At 38.9% G+C, this 26,033-nt stretch overlaps 2 protein-coding genes across 5 annotated transcripts in view; both read right to left on the bottom strand.

Annotated features, from left to right (window-relative positions):
- Positions 1 to 17,666, bottom strand: part of ccdc88b (coiled-coil domain containing 88B) — a 36,846-nt gene extending 19,180 nt beyond the window's left edge. For 2 of the 4 annotated variants that reach the window (XM_067517900.1, XM_067517903.1), the window contains exons 1-14: positions 17,442 to 17,666; positions 16,139 to 16,287; positions 14,881 to 14,989; positions 8,680 to 8,749; positions 8,430 to 8,488; positions 7,398 to 7,481; positions 6,441 to 6,581; positions 4,886 to 5,031; positions 4,411 to 4,492; positions 3,664 to 3,822; positions 1,663 to 1,809; positions 1,140 to 1,332; positions 816 to 952; positions 339 to 407 (exon numbers count right to left, since the gene is read on the bottom strand). In XM_067517900.1, coding sequence (XP_067374001.1) covers positions 339 to 407; positions 816 to 952; positions 1,140 to 1,332; positions 1,663 to 1,809; positions 3,664 to 3,822; positions 4,411 to 4,492; positions 4,886 to 5,031; positions 6,441 to 6,581; positions 7,398 to 7,481; positions 8,430 to 8,488; positions 8,680 to 8,749; positions 14,881 to 14,989; positions 16,139 to 16,287; positions 17,442 to 17,501 — 1,605 coding nt within the window. In that variant the 5' untranslated portion in view covers positions 17,502 to 17,666. The remainder of the gene's footprint in view (positions 1 to 338; positions 408 to 815; positions 953 to 1,139; positions 1,333 to 1,662; positions 1,810 to 3,663; positions 3,823 to 4,410; positions 4,493 to 4,885; positions 5,032 to 6,440; positions 6,582 to 7,397; positions 7,482 to 8,429; positions 8,489 to 8,679; positions 8,750 to 14,880; positions 14,990 to 16,138; positions 16,288 to 17,441) is intronic. The other 2 variants (XM_067517901.1, XM_067517902.1) reach the window with 2 other exon arrangements.
- Positions 17,667 to 18,720: 1,054 nt separating this feature from the next.
- rom1b (retinal outer segment membrane protein 1b) lies at positions 18,721 to 24,434 on the bottom strand. The gene is made up of 5 exons (XM_067519630.1): positions 24,213 to 24,434; positions 22,776 to 23,018; positions 22,004 to 22,191; positions 21,191 to 21,437; positions 18,721 to 19,929 (listed from the first exon to the last, which is right to left on the bottom strand). The coding sequence occupies exons 1-5, from the start codon at positions 24,360 to 24,362 to the stop codon at positions 19,666 to 19,668; spliced, it is 1,092 nt and encodes a 363-aa protein (XP_067375731.1). The 5' UTR covers positions 24,363 to 24,434; the 3' UTR covers positions 18,721 to 19,665.
- Positions 24,435 to 26,033: the final 1,599 nt, after the last annotated feature.

The following is a 26,033-nucleotide window of genomic DNA, read 5'->3' as shown; positions in this document are numbered from 1 at the left end:
GATAAATCTGTTTTTTTCAAAACTGTTTATTTGAAGCCTACATTTCACAGAATGATAAGACTTGATAAGAGTTAAAATAATAATATAATTAATAATAAAATAATGATAAGAGTTAAAAATCGGACAATTTCATTTTAAAGATACAGTATGTTTTTATTTTCTTATTTTCTCCGTATGTTTTTACTTTCTTGTAGACATAATTCCTCAAACAACATGCTTAGGAAATAGCACGGTGCCACTCAGTGTGTCTAATAAAGCAGGCCAGTCTCCCAATATACACCTCCGATGCATGTGCTGAATTCAAGTCTATAGAAACCCTTAGTTCCCTTTGTACTCACCTCCCTGAGTGTATTTTGATGCTCTACCTCCAGGCAGGCCAGCTCATCCTTAGCATCTGGAGAATCAGCCTGCAGCAAGAGGAGATGGATGGTTACTCCTGGTTTACTGCTTGCTTCCTGCTTTCATACTTTGAGATCTCCAAAGTCTCACTGAATGAAATGGTTCTTCTATCCAACATTGTATTAATTATATGATACCTAAGGTTATTTTTATACTGTATTATTATTCTGCTTTACATATTGTGAAGTTAAACGTGTGCTTGTAAAGCGCTGTCATCTCTCCCTCCTGTCTCCTCCCTGTCTTACTACAATCACTGATCCATCCAACCTTTCATTGATTAAACACCCTTTATGTATCATTTCTTTATGCATGATCCACTTTGACTTTCACCTATGCTTAGCAGAGTGTTAGCTTTGAGGTAATTATATAATTACATTATTATCGTTCAGTCTGTGAGTCATAAAACTTTGACCTACTCTGACCTCCTGCTGGGCCTCCAGGTCTTCCAGTCGTCTCCTTAACTCTGCATTCTCCTGCTCCGCTCCCAGCAGCCTTAGCGTTGAAGCCTCACCCACTTCCACGCTTAACGGTTTCTGATCTGACACAGAGAGAGCTAGAAGTAAACCGAATTAAAATAAAGCAAGGAAAAACAAAGAAAGAAGAGAGGCAAAAAAGGAAACGGAGAAAAAGAGAAATGGATAGATAAAGAGAGTTATTCAGTTATTGTTGACTGATAACCTGTGGGCCATTATTAGCTCAGCATATTTTTCTTATCAGTTCATTAAAATGTCTAAAATTACAAGGTGCAGAGAGGCAGGTGCTCTGACCAATCAGTTCACTCGGCTCCTCATCTGAGTCCAGATCTGATTGGAGAAAGCGGTGGTGACCCATGGTGACTGGAGCGGGAACGCTGCTGCTGTGCTTGAGGTCCGCCTGAAGGCTCATGTTCATCTCCAGCAGCTCATCAACTCGCTGCCTCTCAGTGTCCCGCTCCTAAACACACACATTCATTACAGGAGAAACATGTTCCAAGGGGCACAAGCACAATATACATAGAAATGTTTCAGTAAATGCCACTGTTATGACACCCAAGTACATGTGCAAACAAACACCCCCACAGTTTGTAAGTGAGGTTGGTCATTTCCCTATGTAATAAACTTATCTATACATACAGAACACACCGGAATAACCACAAACAAATCAAAAAACTAACAGTTACACACACATTTAGACATGTAGTGTACAGACACACTGTACAATACCACAAAAATAAAAAAATCAGTACAAGAAGGACAAAAAGGCACATTTTATCACTCCACCCACCGCTTCCACGTCCATGATTTTCTGACGCAGCAGAAGATTGTCCCTCTCCAGCTCTCTTAGCGAGCAGCAGCGCCCACGCGCATCTGCCAATTGTTCCTCAAGGAGCGCTTTGGTCTCCTGAAGCGCTGCACACAGCTGCTGCTGCTCCTGCAGGGGGCGCCGTGCACAAAGAAAGATGAAAGATGAAACATGATTCCACATGATGGATTGAAGTTGTCATCATATCAATCAGACATGGTGCTAGAGATTCAGGCCAAATATTTACTGAGAGGGTGACACTGTTTATTTATGTAGTATTGGTGGCTGCATCTCTCAGAGCTCATCGATTCTTTACCACCATTAGTGTGCACCACCAGTATCACCACTGTCAACACAGTCTGGACTTCCTTTGTGCCACACGCCCAATTTGTGAAGTTTTCTTGGTTCTGCACCACCTTCCTAAAACCGGCCCACATTTGTGGCTCTTTTAATAATTTCCTGCATTTCCAAGAATCTAAATAATTTCCTCTTTTGGTATGTTTAAAAAAAACATTACATATGTTTCAGCTCATTATTGATATATATTTGTATGTATACTTTATTTTGTCTTTATTTGACTGGTCACATTGGAGATGAAGTCAGACACGGTGAGTTAAAAACTGTAGGAATAACATGAAACATAAACGAACCAGAAACATTATTATTACAATACACAGTTGATGTCTATAATAGTCAGCAAGCCACCAAGATGCCAAATACCTCACATTCTTATCGTTTGAGGAACCTTTCAGTGGAGCAATTAGACCCTTAATTCTCAGGTACAACATTACATTTAATCATAATTACCATTTAAAAAGATAAACACAGACCCCCAGCAACTAAGAAATGGGCTTTTAACATTATACGTGAGTATAGTACTTGTTAAACTTTGTTTCGTAGTATAATTCTTTAGTTAGTTATGTTACCACTGTATTCAGTAAGTAATGAAAAAGTGAAATCAAGAAATACTTCAACATTAATAACATTGTGTTTGACATAGTAACAAAGTAACACAGGCAGCCAGATGGTCACGTAGTTTGTAAACAAGGTAACAGTTTAGTCTGATTATCTAAATCACTATATTTGGGAAGTAAAACTGGGATTGAGGGAACCCGTAATGTCAGTAAACTTCTGTCAGATTCTTCCACATCTCAGTAATTAACTTTGTGAGTACGGTGTTATCACAGATATAAATGATAGCCAAAGCTATGAAAATAACACCTAAATCTAATCTGTCTGGAGTTCTCTTTTGAGCGTGCTGTGATGGAGTTTTATTTTAAAAGAGACAACTTGTTCATATAAACATTCAGTGTTGTCTCTTTTTTAAAAACTTCACTAAGAATTTGTTAAAATGAATTGAAATTCCCAAATCCATCCTTCCCGCTAATTTTGGCAGTTGCAAGGTGGATGTACGAAGGCAGAATAAATCAAATAAGACTGAGAAGGTGACAGCGAGGACACTCTGAGGTGTTTTACAAGGATATGAACACATTTTCTGCGTCAGAACAGTTATACTACCATAGAATAAATCTCATTTGGGTGTAAAAGCTTCAATAACTGAAGCCATACTCCTGCTCTTTGTCAATGAACATGCTCTAGGTTGTAAATCCAGATGACATCACTCAATACAATCTCCTTCTGTCTTTGAGCTTCAGAGTTGTTCAAATGCACTTCTGATTGACACACTCGTCGCCATGAGATGACTATAGTGGTAATTCTTTTCAAAACATAATAGCTGCTCAGAAAGGTTTAAAAAGGGGATCATCTTAATGTAACTTTTGCTGGCAATGTTAATATGAAGGCCTTGCTTTGCAAATTGTATGTCTTTGCACATATGTGTATATGTTTGATTTTGTTCTGTATAACTCTGTGCCACAACAATTTTAATATATTGTGTAGTGTACATATAGCCATACTGCTTTTTATTTGCTCAGAAATGAGTGTAGAGAATTCTGCGTTTGCAGCGTGTGTGTGTTTGTGAACCTTCAGCTGAGTGCGTGTGAGCTCTAGGCTGCGCAATCTGTGTTTACAGCTCTGAAGCTCAGTCTGGAGCTGCTCGGCTCGTGCAGCTCGCTCTCGGGCACAGTCCAGCTCATCCCGCAGTGCACGCATGCCCCTCGCTTCACTCTGTAGAGAACGATTCTGCAGGGGCACACACACACACACACAGTCATATCCCAGTGGGGATGAGGTCAGAAAAGGTTGTGAACAAATTCAAGAAGTGCAGTAAAGCAAATGTTGACAAAAGGTGATAAAGGAAGAAGAAAAGCTATGTGTGTGTGTGTACTCCTGGGAAGGAAGGATAGAAAGTACCAGATATTAGGTTCAGGGTAAGACTGGGAGTAGGTTTAAATTAATGTAAGTATTACATAGTGGTGGAAAAAGCATTCAAATAATTTAAACATAGATATGCTCCATATTTATTATTATAGCATCAAATAAGATCAACCAAACACCAAAGCTTCAAACTTTGGTCTTACCAAAAATAGTAGTAGCTGCAATGCCTACAGTGTAATTGCACCTAAATACAAAACCTAAGAGGAATCAACTTATTGGCCATTAAAGACCAACTGTGGTTTGTGCTCTTGGCTGTGCTTTAGTCCCTTAGGCGTAGTATACAGGGAATTATAGCTGTTGCCCAGTAAGTAACATGTTAAGGGCGATAAAATCTTTGTTTGTTTAGAGCAAGGACATGTCGAGCTTATTCAGACCTCTGTCGTAGGTCTCTACCTCTTTCTGAAGCTTCTTCAACTGTTCCTCCATGGTTTGTATTTCCTGTTTGTAATCCAATATCTGATCACCTTTATCTTCCCTTAAAAAAAAAAACAAGTCATATACAAAAACATTACTGGCAAAAATATACACAAGTAGAATTTTCTGTAACAATTTGCAGTTTTTTGATAAGATCCATGTCTGTGATACTATGGCTAATGAAAAATAAGTGTTTTAACAAATGTTGTTTGCTAGAAATATTATTTATATGCCGAAGCTGAAACAGGTTTGCAGTGACCTTTATGATATATTCTTCAGTAAATGCATGGTGTGAATTGGATTACTGCAATGAGAATTGGATTTGCTCCTTATTTATGGCTCATAACAACTCGCAGTTTTGTGTAACATACACTGCAACTAAATCATTTGCAAATTTGCACATTGACCTTTATGACGATTCTCCTGAGTTTTTCCATCACACAAACTCACTCACAATTGTTGTTTAAGACGACGGAGTTTGGCCTTGCTGTCCGCCAGCTGGAGAGCTAGACCTTGGGGAAGCTCCTCGCTATGACCACCCAAAGGCAGCATGGTTGAGTCCGTGTGGATCTCCCGCTCGCGACACAACTCTGCTATCCTCTGGGTGCGAGGCAAAGGCAGCAATGGGGCAATACATGTGGCAAGGGTCAAAGAGGACAGTCAAGAAAAACAGATTTGGTAAATGTATTGGTGACAAGTGCTAAGAAAAGATTAATTAATATAAATTAAAGTGTTAGATATGCAGAATGTTTAAATATTTCTGGTAAGTGTAGCAATGCCTGTTCCTTTTGCACTGGCCACAGGTACATTTCATTATATATGGAAGCACATGGGGTTCATAACTGAAAAGGCAATTCATTTCAGTTGGCAATTAAATGTGGATTGCTATTTGAAAATGCATTTTGCAATTGCCATTTCAATATGTAAAGTGGCAATTCAATTCTCAATTCAGTTTGTTTTGGATAAATATTGAAAGCTAAGTCAAACGCATGTCATGTTGCTATGGTTCTTCGTAGTTCTTCGTATTCATTTCAATATGCAGTGTCATAATGTAGTTTTTAAATGCACATTTTGTTGTTCCACAAAATGAATGCAAAATTACTTTTCTGTGTAATTTTCTCTAAATGGTCATTGTGAATCATTACTAAATTGTGTTTTTATGTAGTTACACATAAAGGAAAACAGTGGCTACAATACTTACCTGAGTCAGTGAAAAAATATTTTATGAAAATTTTGAATCTTATGCCATTGTGAGCTCATGTTAAGGTTGTACCGACAGACTTACAACATTATTCACTAAAACAGTCGACAGATATAAGTTGGTGTGCAAAGATGAGTATTTAACACATTTGAAAACTATAATGCTCATTGTTATCTGTTTTTCAAACATAATTTAAATTTGTGAGCCTTAAATTCCACTCAATGGTCATGTCTTTATCTTTTGTACAGCCTACTCAAATGAGATACCATTTTACTATCAGCTTTTGCCTGTTACAAGGCAGAATTTCTGTTCGAGATAATAGCAAAACATTGCTCAGAGATCAGAGAAGATATAAAATGTTGATAAAATATTAGACACAGTTAGGCACTGATGAAATAAATGTCTTCTTTTCTGTTAATTAAAGTATTTACTTGTAGGAACATGCTCCAAAACGTATCTTTATGTGGAGAGGTGCCGTTAAGGCCTCCCATGACAAAGACTCATTAAACAGAACTGATATTTAATTCTAATATTTCTGAGTGAGGCTCGCCCACTTAACCTATCAACCAAGATGATTCAAAGAATTTCTGCTTGATGTAGAAGTTTGTAGAATTCTTATTTAATTGAATTCCATTAGTACAACTAATTACAGAGGTGTGCAGTGTGTAACGATGTGGGAGGACTCGGCTGGGCAGGGTAGACTGATTTTGAGCTTCATGATAGCTTAAGTTGCATTATGTAGCTCTGAATGTCATAACTTTATAAATATGTATTATTAAGTGTTTCCTTTTTATATGTGTTTGCATACCTCCAGGTGTGTGTCTCTGTGTGCCAGCAGGTTTTGGATCTGTTTGGCCATGGAGCTGAACACCAGCTGTAAATCTGCACCTTCCACCTCCACCAGCTCTTCCCACTGAAGTGGCAGCACCATGCGAGGATCCTGAGTTACCTGCAAAAAAGAACACTTTCTCAGGTCTCTTTTGATAAGATCAGTATGTGTGGAGAAAAATGATCCTGACAGTGTGAAATATATGTGAATATCAAGCAGAGATTCATTTGTGTACAATGGGGAAAAAAATTTCCTTCTGGGAAGCGTGTCCAAAAATGCAAAACTAATGATCATGTAGACAGTTTTGAAATGACCCCCGGTGGATGGCATATGAACAGCAAGCAGGAGGCGCATTCATCCACATAGGAAAAGCACCTCTCACCTCTATGATTTATGAGGCTGAGAAACCTGGCACAGAAAATGCTGGTGGCAACATGCTGTTACTGTAATTTAGACATGCTGGTATGCAACACGCTGTTTTTGTAATGCTGGCAATTATTCATGGGGGGTATTTTTAAAAGAGTACAATTTGGCATTTAAGTTTTATTGGCGAGGACACTGGAGAATGACAGAAAAAAGATGAAGGAAAAGGATGATGTGACTGAGGTGGAGATGGAGAGGTGTACACAAGAGGGGAAAAATCCATCCTACGGTGGCAGCAAGGGGCACCCAGAGGTCCTTAAAAGTCTGCCAGCAGAATGACAAGTAGCTCATTTTTACACTTACTTGAAGCACCGAGAGAAGGTATAATAGTTTCACTCCCTCTGCCTACAGGGCAGACAGTGAAGAAATTCTTCGCTAAATTATATTTAGGAACAGAAACTCTCTTAGAAGAGTCTCCCTTGGACAATAACTCCTCATGCTGATGGTTGGTCTGCAAATGCTATTTTATATATGGGAGGTCCTTGATTTGATTAATTCTGCACTTTATCGTACCTGCTGAATACAGCTGGCGATGGCTGCCTGGGTCTCAATGTCCAGAGACTGGATCTGCTGAATGAAAGTCTCCTTCTTCTCACACTGAGGACACAGAGGCAGGACATGGATAAAGGTACATGTTTGAGTGTGCGTGTTTGTGTGTGTGTGTGTATAGAAGTATTTTGATATTAGTTTTAATAATTTGTGAAGAAAAAATGTGTAAAATGTACTGTACTTGGCTGCCATTTTATTAATATGCATTTATAATATGAGATGAATGCTTTTTGTAGACACCATAGACTAGAGCACTGTACCTATTTTCACTGGGATGTGTATTTTTTTCTAAAAACAAATGCACCATCAGAGGATGGGGATCATCCACTGTAAGTTTGGAGCCTGCCCCAAAAGACAGACTGACCACTTCCCAGACACGGCTACAAATGTTAGTATGGGTTGAGATCTAACTTTTTTGCAACTCTAATTTTTCCCAAACTTCACACCTATGTGCCAAATATAAAGTCCACCATTACGTCCACCATATAAATACAGTTACTTTATTTTTTTCTAATTTCTTTATACATTTTCACAAGTACATGATGAATGTAGCGGGGTGGAAGGTCCCTTTTACAGTGACACATCTTTGATATTTGGACTACTGCCAGTGTCTCTGTCTTCCAAACACATTTAATTCACAATTTTTGTACATTGTGTGGGTCTCAGATTGATTTTGTGTTGTGTGTGTCTCCATCCGTGTAATATAGTCAAAGTTCACTGCTCGTGCCATCGAATATTTGAATCCTGCATGACCAGGACACTGAACAGCTGACAAGTTCGTGACTATGTGCTCATCTATATTAATTAATGACCTACTAATTTTTTTTATCATAGCACTTTTCTTTATTGTCTAAAACCAGTCCCAGATGCTACATTTTTTGGTGCTGTTTTTTTTTTCTTAATCCCTGGGACATCCTTAATTTTGGACTTTGGTTAAAGCTTCAGTAAATCACTGGTGTCATTGAAAAATGTGATGGCCATGTGAGATGTGATCACCTGCACTGCACATCCTAGTAAAAGCAGGAGCAGTTGCCTGAGCTCCTCCACGGCTGCCTCTGAGGACACAGAAATAACTGTCATCATCATCATTATCATCATCATCTCCACCCCCCACAACCACCCTCCCTATCATTATCACCTTAATGTGTTTCACAGATTGCAGAGATATGGACTTGTATATAAAGTGTAATTACTTTCTTAGTTCTGAGAGACGTGGCACTGATAGGATCATGTTGTTATCTCATACCTGTTAGGGGGTCCTGCCCCAGAATGGCAACGTTTGGGAGAGGCATCAGTATCAACTGCTGCAGGTCTTCCTGAAGAAAAAAACATGTGGAGAAAAATTGCAGTGAGTCTGAAAAATAACAACAGAAAAAAGTTTGCCCCAGCCTGGAGCACTTTTTGGTGTGAAGAAAGAGTAGATATCTGATAACTTTTCTTTTGTTTTTCCAGGTCAAGGAGGCTTTATACAGATTGGGTTAAATATATTTCAGTGTGACTATATCCTTTAAAAGTAACAGAATTATAAAAAAGATCAGAATAAGGGATAAGAGTCCTATATCAGAATCCAAGAAAGGTTTCTGTTGTTGCCTTTGTGGTTGCTGTGCAGACACAGCACAGCAACAATGCAAAAAGTCACAAAGATCACAACACATAATGTATAAAACCAGAACCCTCAACAAGCTGCTTGCAGTACTACAGCCTGCCTGGTACATTATCATATCATATATTTATCACCGCATTACAATGATGGCTGATAAATAACAAAAAACTGCAGCTCAGAAATGCAAAACGTTGTGATGAAATTTAAATGGACATCATTTCCATTATGTTATTTGTCCACATCCCTGTTTAAGACTGTTAATAAACTAAAAATAACTGTTAAAACTTAAGCAACATATCACATTTAGAACAGCTAAACAGCCGAATTTAAGCAATAAAACACTTAAATTTTAAGTTAGTGGCATTAAAGCACTGATCATATTATTGCCATAATATAATATTTGAATTCAGCTGGAAATATTTATTATGCGTCAATCTCTTCTCTCTTTCTTCATTTCCTTTTAAATCTACATGGTCACTGCCCCCCAAAAAAACTAAATGCCTGAAAACAAAACAAAACAACTTTTTAATGGTATTAGTTACACACACAGTTTCTCTACTTGCATGCATTCCAATAAACTCTGGATGTCACTTACATGTGACAATTCAGTACTAGAAGAAACCAACTCTGTGGTCAGCTTGTTGCAGCAAGTTGTAATTTCTGCTCTGAAATCTTGGACAAACCTCCTGGCAGAAAATAAAAGACACTGATTCAAGCTGGACAGTACATGACTCAAACATCCCCGTCCAGAAACCTGGATTTTCTGGCACCAAAAAGAAGTAAATGCAATGTGCACCTACAACAATTGCGCCTCTTATAGCACATTGCTCACTACTGCATGAGTTACTTTACTCCTTTATTGAATTAGTCTTAAACACAGAAAACACCAGAGCAACTTCTCTATTAATTAAAATGTTTCTGTCAAAGAGCCACACACTGACACTTGCTAGCTGCTTTCCCAACTGTCTGAAGGCATGTTCGCATTCTCGAGTGATCCATCACCAGTCACAATTACAGCTCTCTCTGCTGCTTACTGTAATTTCAGTCTAAAAGGCAATGTGCCAAGAGGTAGACACTCCCTTCAGAAAGTCCACTGGCATTGTGGCATGTGCAGCCAACCTGAAGTTTCTGCTGCTTTAGGGCATGTAGGATATTACCCACTGCAGTGCTGTGCTGGTCATTGTGCTCTACTCATGGTTCCTGATGCCAAACAGACTTCTGCAGGAGATCATCCAAACTGGAAATAACTTCGAAACTGCTTGTTGTTGGCATACCAATGTCTTCTCATTAACAATTCCCATTCCAACATCACACAGCCAAGACACATTCTGGGCTCTGTCTGCTCAAATCTCTCCTGTATTATAATTTATACATCACTATACAATAAGATAACCTGCTTAAATACAAGAATGTGACAACATATGGTTCAATTATCTGTCCCATCCTGTTATTTCTAGTTTCTCCCAAGGTTAATTTCTAAATGATGTACAGCTTTTAATAATAAAAAATAAGGAATTAACGTTAATCCCTCATTGAGTCTGCCTGTGAAAATAATCTACTGTAGTATACAGTGCTCACAAGTTTTTCACATGCCAGCAACACTGAATAGAATTAAAATCCATCTGCAACTTTATCTTCTCCAAATTCCATCTTTCTATCAGTAATTCCACTTTATGTTGTCTGGATTGGTACTAGTTTTTCATTTACCCACAGACAGTTTTGATTTTCGATGCTTCTGTTGGAGTCCTTGTTTTTCCTTTATCTTTTTCTCTGCTTCCACACACGTTCAAACCAGATTTCATCTGTAGTTCCTTTTTTATGTTAATTCAAACATCATTTACTGGCCTTAAAAATGTCACAGTTTACTAAAGACGAAGATCTTTAAATGCAAAGGGTCACTGAATTAGTAGAGACATTAACATTTAAAATCCCATTAGCAGAAGGCTGAAATTTAAGTGTCTCCATTCAGAGGCATTAAACGTGTTTAGGTAGAATACAATAGAAAAGGAGAAGACAGAACAAACAGAACTAAATTCAATAATACAAAGTACAACATACAAAGGAATATAACATAATAGAATAAAATAATACAAATAAATTAAACTGCCAAATCAACATGCGGACAATGATCCGGTATGGCAAGCCTGATCTCACGGGATAAGCTGAAAGGAAAAAAAAAAAAGAAAAATTAACATGATAGAATAGGACATACAGAATCAAATAGAAGAGAAATAGAACAGATAGAACAGAATAAACTACAATAGAATATAATAGAACAACCAGACTGGAACATGACAAAATGTAATAGAAAAGAGCTGAAAAGATAGGATAAAAAATAAAATAGAACAGATTGGAAACAATAGAGATGAACAGAACAAACAGAGCCAAATGAAACATAACTGAATCAAAATGAACAGAGTAGAAGAGAATAGTATAAAACAGCCAGAATAGAACAGAATAATCAGAACTAAACAGAACTTACACAATCAAGTAAAACAGAAAGAATAGACTAGAACAAATGAAATAGGAAGAAATAGAATACAATAACACAATTAAACTGAATGACACAAGAACCGTATAGAATAGAAAAATAAATAATATAGAAGAATAATGGAATATAGTGATGAGTCAGAGTAAAAGAGTGAACAGTGAGTCAATTTATCTGTAATATCAGCCGTCACTGCACAGAAAATTAAACCTCAGCAGGCCGAACCGTTGCTGCGGCCACACACAAATATAAACATGCAACAGAACAAACTGAGTAAGTGTGAAGTGAAACTGTGACCAATGTGGAAATAACCATCCACACTTGTGGTGGAACCCATTTTGAGCTCACCTGGAGAAATTCTAATTTAACGCAGACCAACACAAGACTCCCAGTTCTCATCAGTGCTCAGTGCCACACAGTTTTCATGGGACATTGGTGATTTACTGAAAATTAGGAAGTGAAAACTTGTCGTCTTGTGTTCTTATGTTATGTGACAAGTCGTGCATGTTCAGTCCACCTGACTGGCGCTCGGGGAGGCCTTCGATGTTTAGAACGCGGCCTTTGAATCATCCTCTGGGGGAAGGAATTGTGTCATTTCCTCAAATGCCACAGGCATGAACAATGCACATTATGAAATGCATTTTACTGAAAGCTATTTGATAGATTTTCATTCTCTTCCCCTCCTCAACCCTCTAACCACAAGTGCAGCACGCTACTCCTCCACTTTTTCTCACCCCATTTGCCTGATAAAAAGCAGGACAAGTGTACTGAGGATGGAAATGTGCTGTTTCATGTTCCCTTTCAAACAAATGCTCCCCCCCAATACACTTCAAACTTTCTATAATATCCTCAGGCAAAATATTTGTGTGTTGAGCCTGATAGCTAAGCTTCATCTTGTCCTCAGTTTTCACTACCTCACAGCTAGACAACTGCTGCTCCAGCCCTCCTACATCAGCCACTCTCCCTCGCCATTTGGTATGGCCCTAAGTCTTCAGCATTTACACGACTGTTCTGTCCATAATGAACTGGGAGTCATTTTAGTCCATCCACAAACAATTCTAAACAAAGTGAACAAACTCACAGCATTTCCAAACGACTGTATAGTCTGTGTCACAGATTTACGTCACCCTTTTTTAGTGAATACTTTGCTTACTGTTGAGATATTAATGCCAGTGGTTGAGAAAGGTATTAAAGTAACCAATTAGGTTATGTTGAGGTTTTGCCAAAATAATACTAACATAAAAACTAAAGATCAAAAGGAATGGTTTAACATTTTGAAAAAAACATATATTCTCTATTCTCTGAATCCGCCAGCTTTTCTGGCATGTTTTCTTTGCATGTTCTCCCCGGGTACTCCCACAGTCCAAAGAGATGCGTGTTTGGTTAATTGGTGACTCTAAATTGCCTGTAAGTGCAACTGTGAATGTGAATGGTTGTCTGTCTGTGTATGTCTCTGTGTTGGCCTGAGATAGACTGGTGACCTGTCCAGGGTGTACCCCACATTCCGCCAAATGACAGCTTGGACAGGTTCCAACCCCCCGTGAACCTGAACAGGATAAGTATTTACAGATAATATTTGGACATATATTCTCTCATTCAGGGTAATATGCTACATCTAGCAGCTAATCAGCTTTGCATAGAGACTGAAAAGAGGGGAAAATGGTACAGCTCAAAAGGTAATTATAATATACCAAATCGAGCAAATTTAAAGCCCATTATATTGTCTGATTTAAGTTAACTAAAACCAAAGTGTAAAAATGGCACATTTTGACTATTTCTTGCAGCAACGTTGGGATCTCATACCTCTTTCCCACCAAAGCAATTCGAGGAAGTTCTAAGTTATATTTGGGCTACATCCACATGGATCTTTTTGTCTCTGTTTTGGCCCTCCGTTCACACTACAATAGTGTTTTTCCCAGAATGTAAATGTGAGAAAGCAGACTCGGTGTTATTGTGTTTACAGCGTTGTAGAATTGCTGTTACAACCAAACAGATGGTCGCAGCATTTCACTAAAAGCTGTTTGATCTCAGAGTCCATCCAGACAAAGAAGTCTGTTCGCTTGTATAACATTTGTTCTTTGGATGTTTTCTGTGACTGACTTGCTCATCTGTCTTCCTCTCTGCTCAAAAGGAGAAGAATTACCCATGTTGGCATTTTAATGTGTGCAGATGTAACAGTAACAGTTTTTTTATTTTTGTCCTTTAGCTTATCCTATGAGTTCAGGGTCACCACATGGGATCATTTTGTCCACATGTTGATTTGGCACAGTTTTTACATTGGATGCCCTTACTGGCACAACCCTCCCCAATTTCTACCAGGCACTGCACGGTTGGGGATGGGCTGTTGGCGGTTTAGTGTCTTGCCCAGGGACACTTTGAAATGTGGTTGGGAAGACGCGAATCTGTTATGTTTGGATCTGAGAAGATAATGTACAATGGATTTATCAGCTGCCTGCTGTGGCTGAAAATGGGTTGATGTGACCAAGAGTGAACCAAACCGTAAAACTGCAGCCTATAAAACTAAAAAAATGAACTCAAAGACACCACAGTGCTCTGAGGAGAGCTGAGAGGAATTGCAAAGCTGGGTAACAAATCTCTGCAGGTTGTTTACTAGACTCAGTAGTTATTTGCCCTGCCGGTAATGTAAACGTACTGAGAATTTAAATTTTTAAGGTCAGTATAAATTGTCTTTCGGTGGCACACCATTCTCAATGAATCAATATGTGTGAAGTGGGTTGAGGAAGATCATTGGAAATCAAAGATCGGCTTTCAGCTTGTCCCTTCAGCGGTCGCCACGGTGGATAATGTTCCACACGTTCATTTGGCATATGTTTTTAAGACGCATGCCCTTTCCTGCCACAACCCTCCCATTTCGTCTCGGGACCGGCACCTTGATGGCTGGGTGGGGCCACAGCTGGTGGGGTGGGATTTGATCCCGCAGCCCTCTGCATCCATCAGGATGCCACCAGGCCCCTTGAAAGATCATTGGAAATAGTCTAACAAACAATGTGTTGTAGTTTCTGGTACTAGATGTGAGTTCAAATGTAGAATGTCTGATTACTGATTAAAATAATGATCATAAAAGTGCACAAAATGCAGGTAAATATAAATGGAAGAGAAACAGAAGTTCATGCGGTCACAAACTCTTAGGTTAGGTAAATGTAATGAAAAAACTGTTCATTGTTAAAAATTCACTTAAATTTCGGATACATTCAGTGGTTTTATCCATGCTGAAAAGGTTTGAGAAAAGCTGTACATGTTCTGTTGACCCTCAGACCATCACTCCTCATTTCCCTCCTGATGATCTGATCTAACTTCTTCTCTTTCCCCTCCCCTCCCCCACATTGCTCCCCTACCTGGTAGAAGGCTCTGAGGTGTCGATTTAAAATAGAAAAGTTCTGGACTCGCAGCATGTGGTCATCATTCTCGCTGTTGTACAGCTGCTCCACCTTGGGGTTTGGGTCTCTGAAATAGACAGAAAAGACAGTGTTACATCCACTGCAGCTTGATCAAACAGCCTAGCACCACGTCTCTCTCCAGATGATAAATTCTTATGCAATGGTGCATTTAACCAGAGAGTGAATAAAATTTTAATGAGGCTGAGGAGCAGGCAGTGAGAATCCATATGCAATTATTTGTTAAAATTACATGGCGTAGGTCAGGCCAAATTAATCAGCTGCTCGGCAAATACTGACTAAGATCTTGTCTTGCCAGATGAGAGAAAAAAGCTTTTATTCTGTAGAAATTTGAACATGGAGATAAAGAATTCAACAGAGATGCCTAACTGGGTGGCATGTATTCAGAACCCCATTTCATGATTCACCGGAAATTTGTGGCAAATATGAATGGGTCATACATTTATGCCATCCTTTCACACAGGCTGCGGAACAAAGTGAGGTTAAAAAAGGGCATGTGATGAATGTTACATCGAATTTTGACATCGAAGAAAAGAAACAGACTAAGAAAGTGCAGGTATGGTAGTGTATTCTGTGAGGCTGTACTGAGGCACTGCAGTGCCTCTGATCTAACACTAGCAGCATGCTATCAATCTGATGTTAAGAAGATAAAATGTTTATCACATTCACCATCTTAATTTGGTGTGGAATTTTGGTCACAAAACACAATTTAACTAATAAAATATTGATGTCATGATAGGTGGACACTAGATTAAATGTCAACAAAGTGATTCCTCATTAGGATACAAATTTGCCATTCTAGTAGACGCCGAATACAAGTCATACTTCATTATTTAATCATCTTTATTTTAATGCCTTTAATGGTTTTTACACAAAACGTTGCCTTTGAGATTAATTGAAGAATGGCTTGTGGGCCACATTTTCACTTTTTGCTACTAACTAAAAGGTTACACTGCTTTATTTATTCAAATATCTACTGTAAATGTTTCCATAATTGTCAAAATGAGCAAAATGAGCACTTAAAACTCTTTTAAGTTTATTTTCTAATTTCTAATTTTAAATTTAAATGCTTCTCTAACATTACCAATTGAAAAATGCCCCCAAGTTAAGTCTTATTTTGCTAGTATAGTGGTCACATTTGTGCAGCCAGTCTAGAGCTTGAAGCCAGTGCAGGTATGAAAACCAAAGTGAATCTTACATGATCCTCATGACCTCATTGAGAAAAATCCCATTGGTCAGCCTTAGGTAGCGATCCCGGGTACTTTGGGACATTGAGTTCACTTCCATGTACTGGCCATAGACCGGGATGTAATTCTCCCTCTCCACCATCTTCTCAAACAGCTGAACCTGTGAGAAACAGCGAGGGATTATGTTATATGCATGTGGAGTGGGCAAAGACAAGGAAGACAGAGACAAGAGCAGAAAATAGGTGCAGAGGGAAAGAGAGACAAGGAGGGAGAGGAGGAGAGGTGCAAACATTTTCACACAGGAAGCCACTTGAGTCGATGCACCTGTCTGGACAGGTGGGATCTGTGCTCTCACACTGGGAAGCACTTCACAGTGACAGGCAGCCAAGCAGGACCTCGGCCAAGGTCTCTCTCTCTCTGCTAAGCAGAGAAGTGCCAATACAAACGGCACAATAATGAGGTTTATTCCCACCTGCACCTTCTAAAAACTGCACTCTTGGTAAGCTGATAAGGTGCAGCTTAAGACCCTGTGCCACATTGTAAACAGGCCACAATACGTCTTTCAACATATGAGAGGGCGAGCACTCTCAATATCAGTAAGTAACCGTCCTGCTGAAGTCCACTCAGTCAAATGATAAACCAGCCAGCCACAGTGATCCTGTTTAACCTGACCTCTGACCCTTTCAAGAGCAACAACAGAGAGAGGACTCCTAGAAGGGCCACAACAGTATCACATTGCATTATAAATATAAATATTATAAATACTGTTCAGTCAACTGTAAGAGAAAAATCCCCTTGGGCTGGTTGCTTTCCCATGTGAAAAACACAGCTAGAAACCCACACTGTTACAGATACAACAAATCCTAAGATGCTTAGAGTGAGACTATATATCCTCTTCAATACACAGTGGATAACTTTGTATTATTTTCAAGTCAGAAACTGCCAAAGGACACGGAAGTGTTAATGCTTAGAGAAAAAAATGCTGGTCATTAAAAGGCAAGGGAAGCTGCCAAAAGAAGAAGTAGTGCTTGTTTTTTCTGTACACAATAGAAAAAAGCTCTATCTGGGATATTTTAATGTTCATTAAATGTGTTCTCTTATATTTATAAAGGTGAACAAAACTGAAAAGCAGACAGGTCTAAAACATAAAAAAGTGTTTATGACTGGAAATACTGTAAGATTTACTGCAGAACTGGTCACTACCCAATGCCATTTTCTACACAGATTCTACCAAAAAACCCTGTTTTCTTCTCCTCTCTGCCTCTAGAAATTACCTTTTATCCAACTGTAAGTGATGAATGATAAATGACATACCCATTGCACCAACGCGCTTTCCATGAATTCCTCTATTATCTCCATGATGTTAGAGTCCATTGTTGTGTTAGCAGAGCTGTGAAACACTACAGAATACCGCTAATTAAATATATTACAAAAATTATTTATGACATTGATCAGTTTTAGAGAATCCATGTTGCGTCAAGTGCAGTAGTCTGACATTTCTGCGGCCCTTCCCCTCCCTCCACCTCGCTGTCTCTTCCTCTCTGTGTGTGTGTGACAGTTAGTTTCATTGCAAACCACACCGGAATTTTCAAAAGGCACATGTTGCGTTATGTTTTTTTTTTCACGTCAGCCGACATTTTCACTCCTCCTGTGTTGAGGGTGGAGATTTACCCAGAGAGATTTATGTGACTGCAAATATGTCAAACTGGACTTAATGTGCGATGAGTTTGGCCTGCTTCAATTACTACAGCTACATGCATGTGTAATATTGAATGTGTTACTGTGTTGTGGCTCATTTTAAACAGGTTTTGAAACATTAGGACTATATGTTATTTCCAGCAACATGGAGCCTGGTGAAAAATCTGTTATTTCTGTGGACTGGTTTGCCTGTGAAAATGACACCTTGTTGTCTTTCTATGACAAAGTTGGCAGAGCTGTTGAAGTGGTTCCACTGATTCAGCAGGTCCTCATTAGAAAATCGTCTAGAGAAATTCAAGCACTGTGCAACAGTGACCTCTTGTGGTTACAAGAGTTCCGGGTTGGCCTATTTTAGAACAACATTCTACATCACTATTTCCACTACACCAACGCAGGGGAAGTCTGATAAGGCAGCCCTGCTTTTATTTAGGTGCTTCACTTCCTGCACAGTGAACACAGTGAGACTTTAATAGACACATATCTCTTTATCAGCAGCAAAATATTAGTCATTTTGTTCGGACTCAGATATATATAGATTGATCATTGTTCGAGATTAATAACATTGTTCTAGAGTATTATTATTTTGTGGTATGTTTATAATATGTACGTCTTTGCACACAATCATTCCTCAATAGGCAATATTAAATGGTTAAAAGTTAAACAGTTGCTTGCCAGTTTTGTTTTGAATAATAATCACTAACTTCTCCAATTTTGTTGTGACAATGTTGATTATTGTATAACTATAGTTAACAGTTTCAAACCCCATGAAACCCAAAAAAGACTCATCCTGTGTTTTACAGTAGAAAAATAATTTCTTCAAAAATTGAACTCAAGTTTATCAGATTGTGTGAATAAAATAAAGGATTCATTGACCTTATTGTGTGATAGAGTTTTATTTAAAAAGAATGAGCACACATTGGATTGGATACCTGTGTCTAGGACAGATTACTATGATGTATTTATTGCCAATAAAAATCATTTTAAACCTTTTTTGCTTTGTAAAATCACATTCAACATGTTGTAATGTTGTGTGTGAGTGTGCTGTCTCTGTTCCTGCGTGCTGTCAGTGCATGATACTGCTTGTGTAGCAGTTCTGGGATTAACTACACCAGGATTATCAGATTGTTTCAGAGCTGCCTGAATAGACAAGATGACAGCTTCATATAGGCCACTACACACACACACTTAATCCAACTCTCTTTGCTGAACTCAGATAACCCACGGTTGGTTTGTTAACTTCTCTATTATGCTGCACGTACAAAAACAAGCCGACACTACAAAGCAGTTAGAAACTTCTACTTTTAATATATAATTCATGTGCATTGCCATTTTAAAAGGCTCCTAAGGATTTTTTTTAGCAGTTTAGCACAAAGTCTACAGCTGTGAGATGAACAATACAGTGCACATGGGATGAACAATAATCAAGGGATTGTGACTTTGCCAAATATGAGTCAAAATGTCAAACTGGGTTAAATACTATGTGTGTCTGTATGCTACACTCATTTAAACAGAATGTATTCTCCTCTAGATACAACAAAATGTACTATACATCTCCTTAAACAGATCTTCTGATGATTACATTTTCATGGCATCCTGCACAGAGGAGATGTTTGTTTTGTGTCCGTGCAGAGCCTGATAAGATTCCCAATGTGTTGCCTTGTTTGGGTCATGTACGAGGGAGCTGCGGCTGTTGCATTGGTGGAGCGTAAATCAAGCCTAACATGTCAAAACCCAACAGGTGTTCTACCCGCCACCAGCCAACTCACATAGCCAAGAAGAGTCAAACACATACCCCCCTGCACCCCTTCCTCTTCAGCTCATATTTAAATAACTTGTCTCTCTAGCTGGCAGGAGGAGGGGAGGCCGCTTTCTCTGTGTTATCAGCAGCTTTCTCTTCGGCTGCAGCTTCAGGGGACTCTTCAGCAGCGGTGGGGTCAACTTGCCCAAACTTTAGCATGTTGAGGACGTATGCTTTGACATCCTCAATGGTTTCTTTCAAGCCTTTTTCCAGGAGATAACCCTCACTGGTGCCCTCTGGGTTCTCAAGAGCCATGGCTCCTTCCACAGCTGTCTGCAGGTACCTCAGGCTTAGAAGCACTGATATCTGGATAGAAAGACAAAAGAAAAAATTGTTGTAAAACCTGCATCCAAAATCAGTGGAAGGTGAATTCAAATTAATGGGAAAAACAGGCTAAGGATGATTTATTATTCTAACGCACAACACCTATGTTTACTTTTGCATTCTTTGTACATACTGAATTTATCTCTATGTTTTGACAATTTTCTTAACTGTTTGAGACACATAAAAGACAAATGATGTTACCTTTCTGATTTGGTTGTGGGGCTGGTTCATTTATTTTTTTTTAAATGTTCAACATTATCAATTCAAATAATTGTGTGTTACTGCAGGATTGAACACTTGGAAACGAGCTGCAGTTTGCATCAATATTTTATATCTTTATTATTTTTTGTTTTGTATATCTCGGTTTGGTAAAAGTTTAATCTCTTGGAAGAGTACAGAGGATTTTTATTTAATTTTAGCCCACTCTTGTAGATTTTTAAAAAGGCTTAAAGAAAAAGATTAAATGTTACATCTATTGTTTTAAATTCTGTATGTGTAAGGGTCCAAAAAATATAAAATATTAATATGATTATTTATTTATTTGTCTTCCCCAACTCGATCATTTTCATTAAGGCCCTTACACAAACACTGAGTAGTAAACTCCACTGCAGTCCAAATGAAACCTCTCAAAAAATAAAGAGCTGTGACAAATCTGTGTCTCATGCTTCCTCAACCTTCATTTTGTTTTGATTGACTGCTAAGACTTGTGGTTGTACATCAGACATTATTTACAGCTCAGCTTGATGCCTTGGTAACTCCGCACTTGGCAGCCATCTGTTCCTCTCAGTGTGGACTAAAAAGCACCTGCATTTCGAAAGATTGTTTGATTATCTGAAGGCAGTGTATGACCTTCTTGCTCCAGTCTGATGTTTAGTTTGTTAATTAAAGAGGATAAGGCATCAATACTATTACTGACAATGAAAAATGAAAGTGCATGTGTAATTCAAGACAGAAATCTGTGTGTGTCAAGGAAGCTTCCTGTTTAGTTGTTTTCATAGCAGTTAGCAGACTACCATTATTTACAATTGTCTTTTCTGTATGTGTGGGTGTGTAATAAAGAAAAGAAAAATCTAGAAAGAATCATCTCCCCACGTGCTGAAAGGTGCCTGAAGTTGAAAACATCACAGATCTTTTAACACTTGAAATAAACCATCAGTAAATCAGTGGTTGCCTTGAACAAATGATACGTTTGCTCTGTGTTACCATTTTACAGAAGAACTGCTGTGTTGTTCAAGTAACCCACTTGTATACAGATGACTGACAGCACACCAGGGCCCGTTGAATTCATCAAGTCCATGTAGTAGTCGATCAGAGCCTGCCTGCAGCCACGGTTGTACAGGTTGAGTTCCTCTGATTGGTAGTTATAGTTGAAGTGGGCGCTGTTATCGGTCAGTTGGTGCTGTAGGCAGGGCCGAGGGGAGGCCGGGTTACAGCAGCTGAAAGGAACGCCATCCAAAAGGTAACGTCCATCTACGTTACTCCGGATACGACTGGAGACCGAGGAAGGAGGGAAGAAACAGACAGTGCCAACATTAAAAATAGGTAAATATGGAGGAAGAGCTGAAGGAAATTGAAAGGAAACATCAATGTTAGAAGGTGCATACATCTTTTGTGTGATAATGCACAGAAATAATAGATTGAAACAGGTTATAATTCTGACTTTTACCTAAATACACATTTCCCATTAGTGAGAAATGAGAAGTGCTGCTACAGTTTATACAAGTGACGTCATGTTCACCTCACAGTTGGCTCATTCCTTTTTCACTTGTTTCCTCTTTGACTAACCTTTCTCTGCTTGCTTCATGACCAACCCTTTTCTCTTCTGCTGTCATTCTCTTTGAAGTAAAGGCCAGATCTATTTTTAATATGTTCTTCCTCTACTTATCATAATTCTTTTTCTCCTGGCATTATCGCTAACCTATTGTTAACCTATTGGATGTGAAGTCACTCTATTTCCTTCTCTTCTCTTTCCTGTATAGCTCATCCATATTGTGGCTCATCATTTACTCTGCCTCCATCTCATTGTTTGCTCATCCCTCTGTTGTGATTCACTCACTCCTTCACGTCCTTGGAGGTGAAGTCCAGGAACCTGTTGCTGACCCACTGGACTTCAAACCAGTCCCTGAAGTTGTTGTTTCCACAACAGCGAAACTCCATCTGCAGATGATCAATGGTTTCTTTCTGGAAACAGCGACCTGGCACGTCCGTGTCCTTGTAGAAACGAATACCATTTCTTAAGCCAACCTGACATTGCAGAGAGACAAATGACAGAGATCAGGGGTGTTTTATATGATGATTTGTGAGATTGGATTTACTGTACTGTATGTCAAATATGCAACTTTTTTCTTTCAAAGTTTCAGTCTAATTTATTTTTGATTTGCTAGTTAGATATTTTTGCATCTACATAAAATGAATAGACACTAAGATTGAAATACTCCAAACCTTGAGGGTTGCTTTATAAATCCAATATTCAAACAAGGTTCAGAGCCTTAACTTGTTGCTAAGTAAACATGCTGTTTAAAGATAGCACAGACAAATTAACATTTTCTGTTTTCCTAAAAACTGATATATGCACACAGTTTTTCTCTGTTTGACTTTCTGTTTCTTGGTTTATTCTTATCTGCACCCATTGCTCCATTGGCAGGAATATAAGATAAGCCCCTAAACTCATGTGCATCTTCTCTTCACTTTCAGCCACAGCAACATTTAGGAATAGACTTTGTTTGTGGTTTGCTTGAAAATCAGAAAATACCATCCTCATATATATATCTCCGTACCACAACACCTACTGTACCCCCACTCTGTCTCCCCTAGCCCAGAGACCCCACCTTCAGAGACTCCTCCAGACGTCCCTGCAGAGCATAGCTGAGCACCACAACAGCAATGAGCAGACAACAGAGCAGTGCAGCCCCAACAAACCAGGCCAGCAGGAGAACCTTCCAACGGGGGAAGCGACTGGCATCCAGCGAGTCCTGACACACACGACTGGCAACCCAGTTAGTGCCAATGGAGGCCAAGCCCACTATCATCAGGATGTTGGGCACCACGTGGATCTCTGTGTTGTCCATCACCTCAAGAAAGGAAGGGCATTGTCAAAGACAAAAGAAGCCACAAGAGCAGCAGCCAACTGCAGGTCAGTTCGTCATTTCCTCTCACCACTTCAGCATGTAATAATCCTGCATTCAATTTGTGTTATCTTTTCTAAAATTGACCTTGGAAACCAATAGATTTAATTAGCTGCTGATGTGCTGAATACACTGGCTACTGTGACAATATGATGACACATTGAATTCATTGCCCACAGTACAATAAGGTAAATAATGGACTGAGTTTATTATTAGCTTAATTTTTAAAAGCTTGTCAGCTGAAAAAACATCTATAGCCTAATTTAGTTTTAAAATTACAATACAAAACTCTGCAGAGTTCCTACTTTCTATCCTCACCCAGTCAGAATATCTTTGGATGCTCTTTGAGGAGGAATAATTACAGGCCTCTGTCAAAGACAAACTAATGAATGTGGTGAGATATCTAAGCTCAAATGTTTGAATTGCAAGTGTCAAAACAATAAGACACGTGTGATTTATTATGTGATATCATTTGCAGAAATCTTTCATTGAACTTCCTGACACTATTTTGTTGGTCATGGTGGTTCCTGTATTTTACTCACCTAAGCCATGTCAATACTAGCTCAACTCTAGGAGATTAGAAAATTCAATTCTGTTTTTGAAGGTCAATAAACAACTGAAGTCATGCAGTCAGGACCTGCAACTTTCTTGTGCCTTTGATTGGTTGCCTCCGATCTATCCAGATCCGTCAGGGATCCATTAAGACCAATGATTTGTTAACTTAAATAAATGTTCGTGTCTTCCAGAGGTCATGACTTAAATTTGCTGGTCTCGTAACTAACTGTGATGATTTGATGGTGTAAAGTGAAGATTTTAACATAACATAACCTAACATGCATGAAGGTGCTTTGGTGTTGCTGAGTGTGTGTTTGCACTTGTATTTATTGTGCCATGGTTATATTTACAGATTTAACTATAGAGCTAACTTTAAATAAAAGAGGCTGATAAGCAACAGCATTGAAGACTAAGCAAACAGCCATAAGCAAAGGCAAATGTCTGAGCATACAAATCATTGTTTGTTTAACTTTATACTGCAGTGATGCCAGTGTTCTGAGACTTCAGTCCCACTTCAACTTCTTAGTCTGAAAAGTGGCTTTGCATTAAAATTTGTGTGTGTTAATATGAGCATATTTTTTCTACCTCTGCCCTACGAAGCAGCTCTGTCTTAAGGTAAACCCCCAGACAAAAGATGAAGGCCCCGCACATCACTGCCAGCCAGGACAGCAGCCACAGTCCCTGGGCCAAACGCACCCGCCTCTGCTGGGTAAACTTCATCTTCAACAGCGCCATGGCTCACTACGATGCACCAAAGAAGCGAGACAAACAGTTGAGAGAGAGGACACCAGGTAGAAGAGGAAGGAGTTCAGTGAATGCTGCTCAATATTTGAATAGATCCAGAAATTACCAGCTGCATGTAAAGGGTCAAACCAGACAAAGTTTACCAGAGGATGTGTTCAGCGTAGCAAAAGCACAGTGATCAAGGCTGGTGTTGCACTTGTTTAGTGAGTTATTAGCAGGTTGAGCTCATCTAAGTTGTTCCAGGTGGAGGAGATAAGTAGGTAGATCAGTTAGATGGTGAGGGGGACAGTCAGCCTCAGACGATAATCCAAAGTTTTCAATAGGATGTTTAAATTGTCCACAAAAAATTCTTTATAATCCAAATCCGGACTGATTAACCATGGAAAACGTGGAAAAATTGCATTTAGTCAATTGTCAATTTAATGTGGATAAACAGAGATATTCCTTTTCCCAGAAGTGGGAGGTTTGTTTCCTTCAAGGTGACGTAGCCTCCACTTTGAGTGGAAAGTAACTATTTCTTCCTCTTGATGTGATGCGCCTTTTGATGGCGCCCCGCTGGGTTTGTATTTGTGCGGGCCCCCCTAAACCCTTGTTTCCATGGTTGGAGGACAAAGAGAATGGTCAAAGTCAAGAGTTTGGAATCGTAATCCCCCCCCCAACAGAGTCCTTAGGATCCTATTAAAGTGAAGGGGCCAATGAGAAAGCAGGCCAGTGTCTGATCAGCAAACTTGTTCTGATGGGCACGTAGTCTGAGAGGGCCTAACGGACTATTATGACAGGTGCACTTACCTGAAACCTGTCAGCACAGGCTAGGCCACTAGATGCCTCAAAGGAAGTATCACACAGTTTGCTGAGGCTAAATAGTAGCAGTGTCAGGAGATGTGGAAGTGTGGGAAATAACCAAGCACATCTAATTTCTGGTCAGCAGCTGTAAATATTTTCATTGTTAAATTTGTAGTGAGAGAAGAGAGGGATTAAGAAAAACAAATATCCCAAATATCTGAATTTCCATTTCCGATATTACATCTGAGCTTTAAAGAAGTAAGTAAGTCAGAAAAATGAGGGGGGAAATCATCTTACGTGTTTATAGCTGCAACTATTATGTTCTCTAAAGCATTTCTTAATACTAACTTCAGCCAGCTGAATTGAAATGTCATATAAAACAATCTAAGCCATTTTGTGTAGGAGGCACGTTCATGTAACGTGAAAGTAACACAGATAGTTTTGATAGCTTGTAGGGGATTATAAACAGTACAACAAGGAGGAGGGTGAGTGGGTTGGATCCATAGGATTAAACTGTTATCATAATTATTTATGACAGCTTGAGCCAGAGATATTGGTAGGTTGAAGCTCTTGTAACACACGTAACAAAAATAAACCTCCACATCATATCACTATATGAGCCACTGATGCTCTTCTATCAAATCACCATTAACCACATTTCTAGGTAAGACCAATTGAGACATTTGCTCATTTTGACATTTTGATGTCACATTAAAACTCAATTTGACATGACTAAATCCTGAAAGGATCGTCCTAGTGATTGTGAAACTCAAGAATATTTCATTCTCACCATGCTCATAACAAATAATACATTTAATATGTCTTTGTGGTGTTTGTTGTATTAACAACCTTTGGGTGTACAGATAAACTAAATAAATA

This window comes from Channa argus, chromosome 10 (assembly GCF_033026475.1).
Source record: "Channa argus isolate prfri chromosome 10, Channa argus male v1.0, whole genome shotgun sequence".
Lineage (NCBI taxonomy): Eukaryota > Metazoa > Chordata > Actinopteri > Anabantiformes > Channidae > Channa > Channa argus.
Note: the sequence above shows the minus strand (reverse complement) of the source record. Positions and strands in the feature narration are given on the sequence as shown.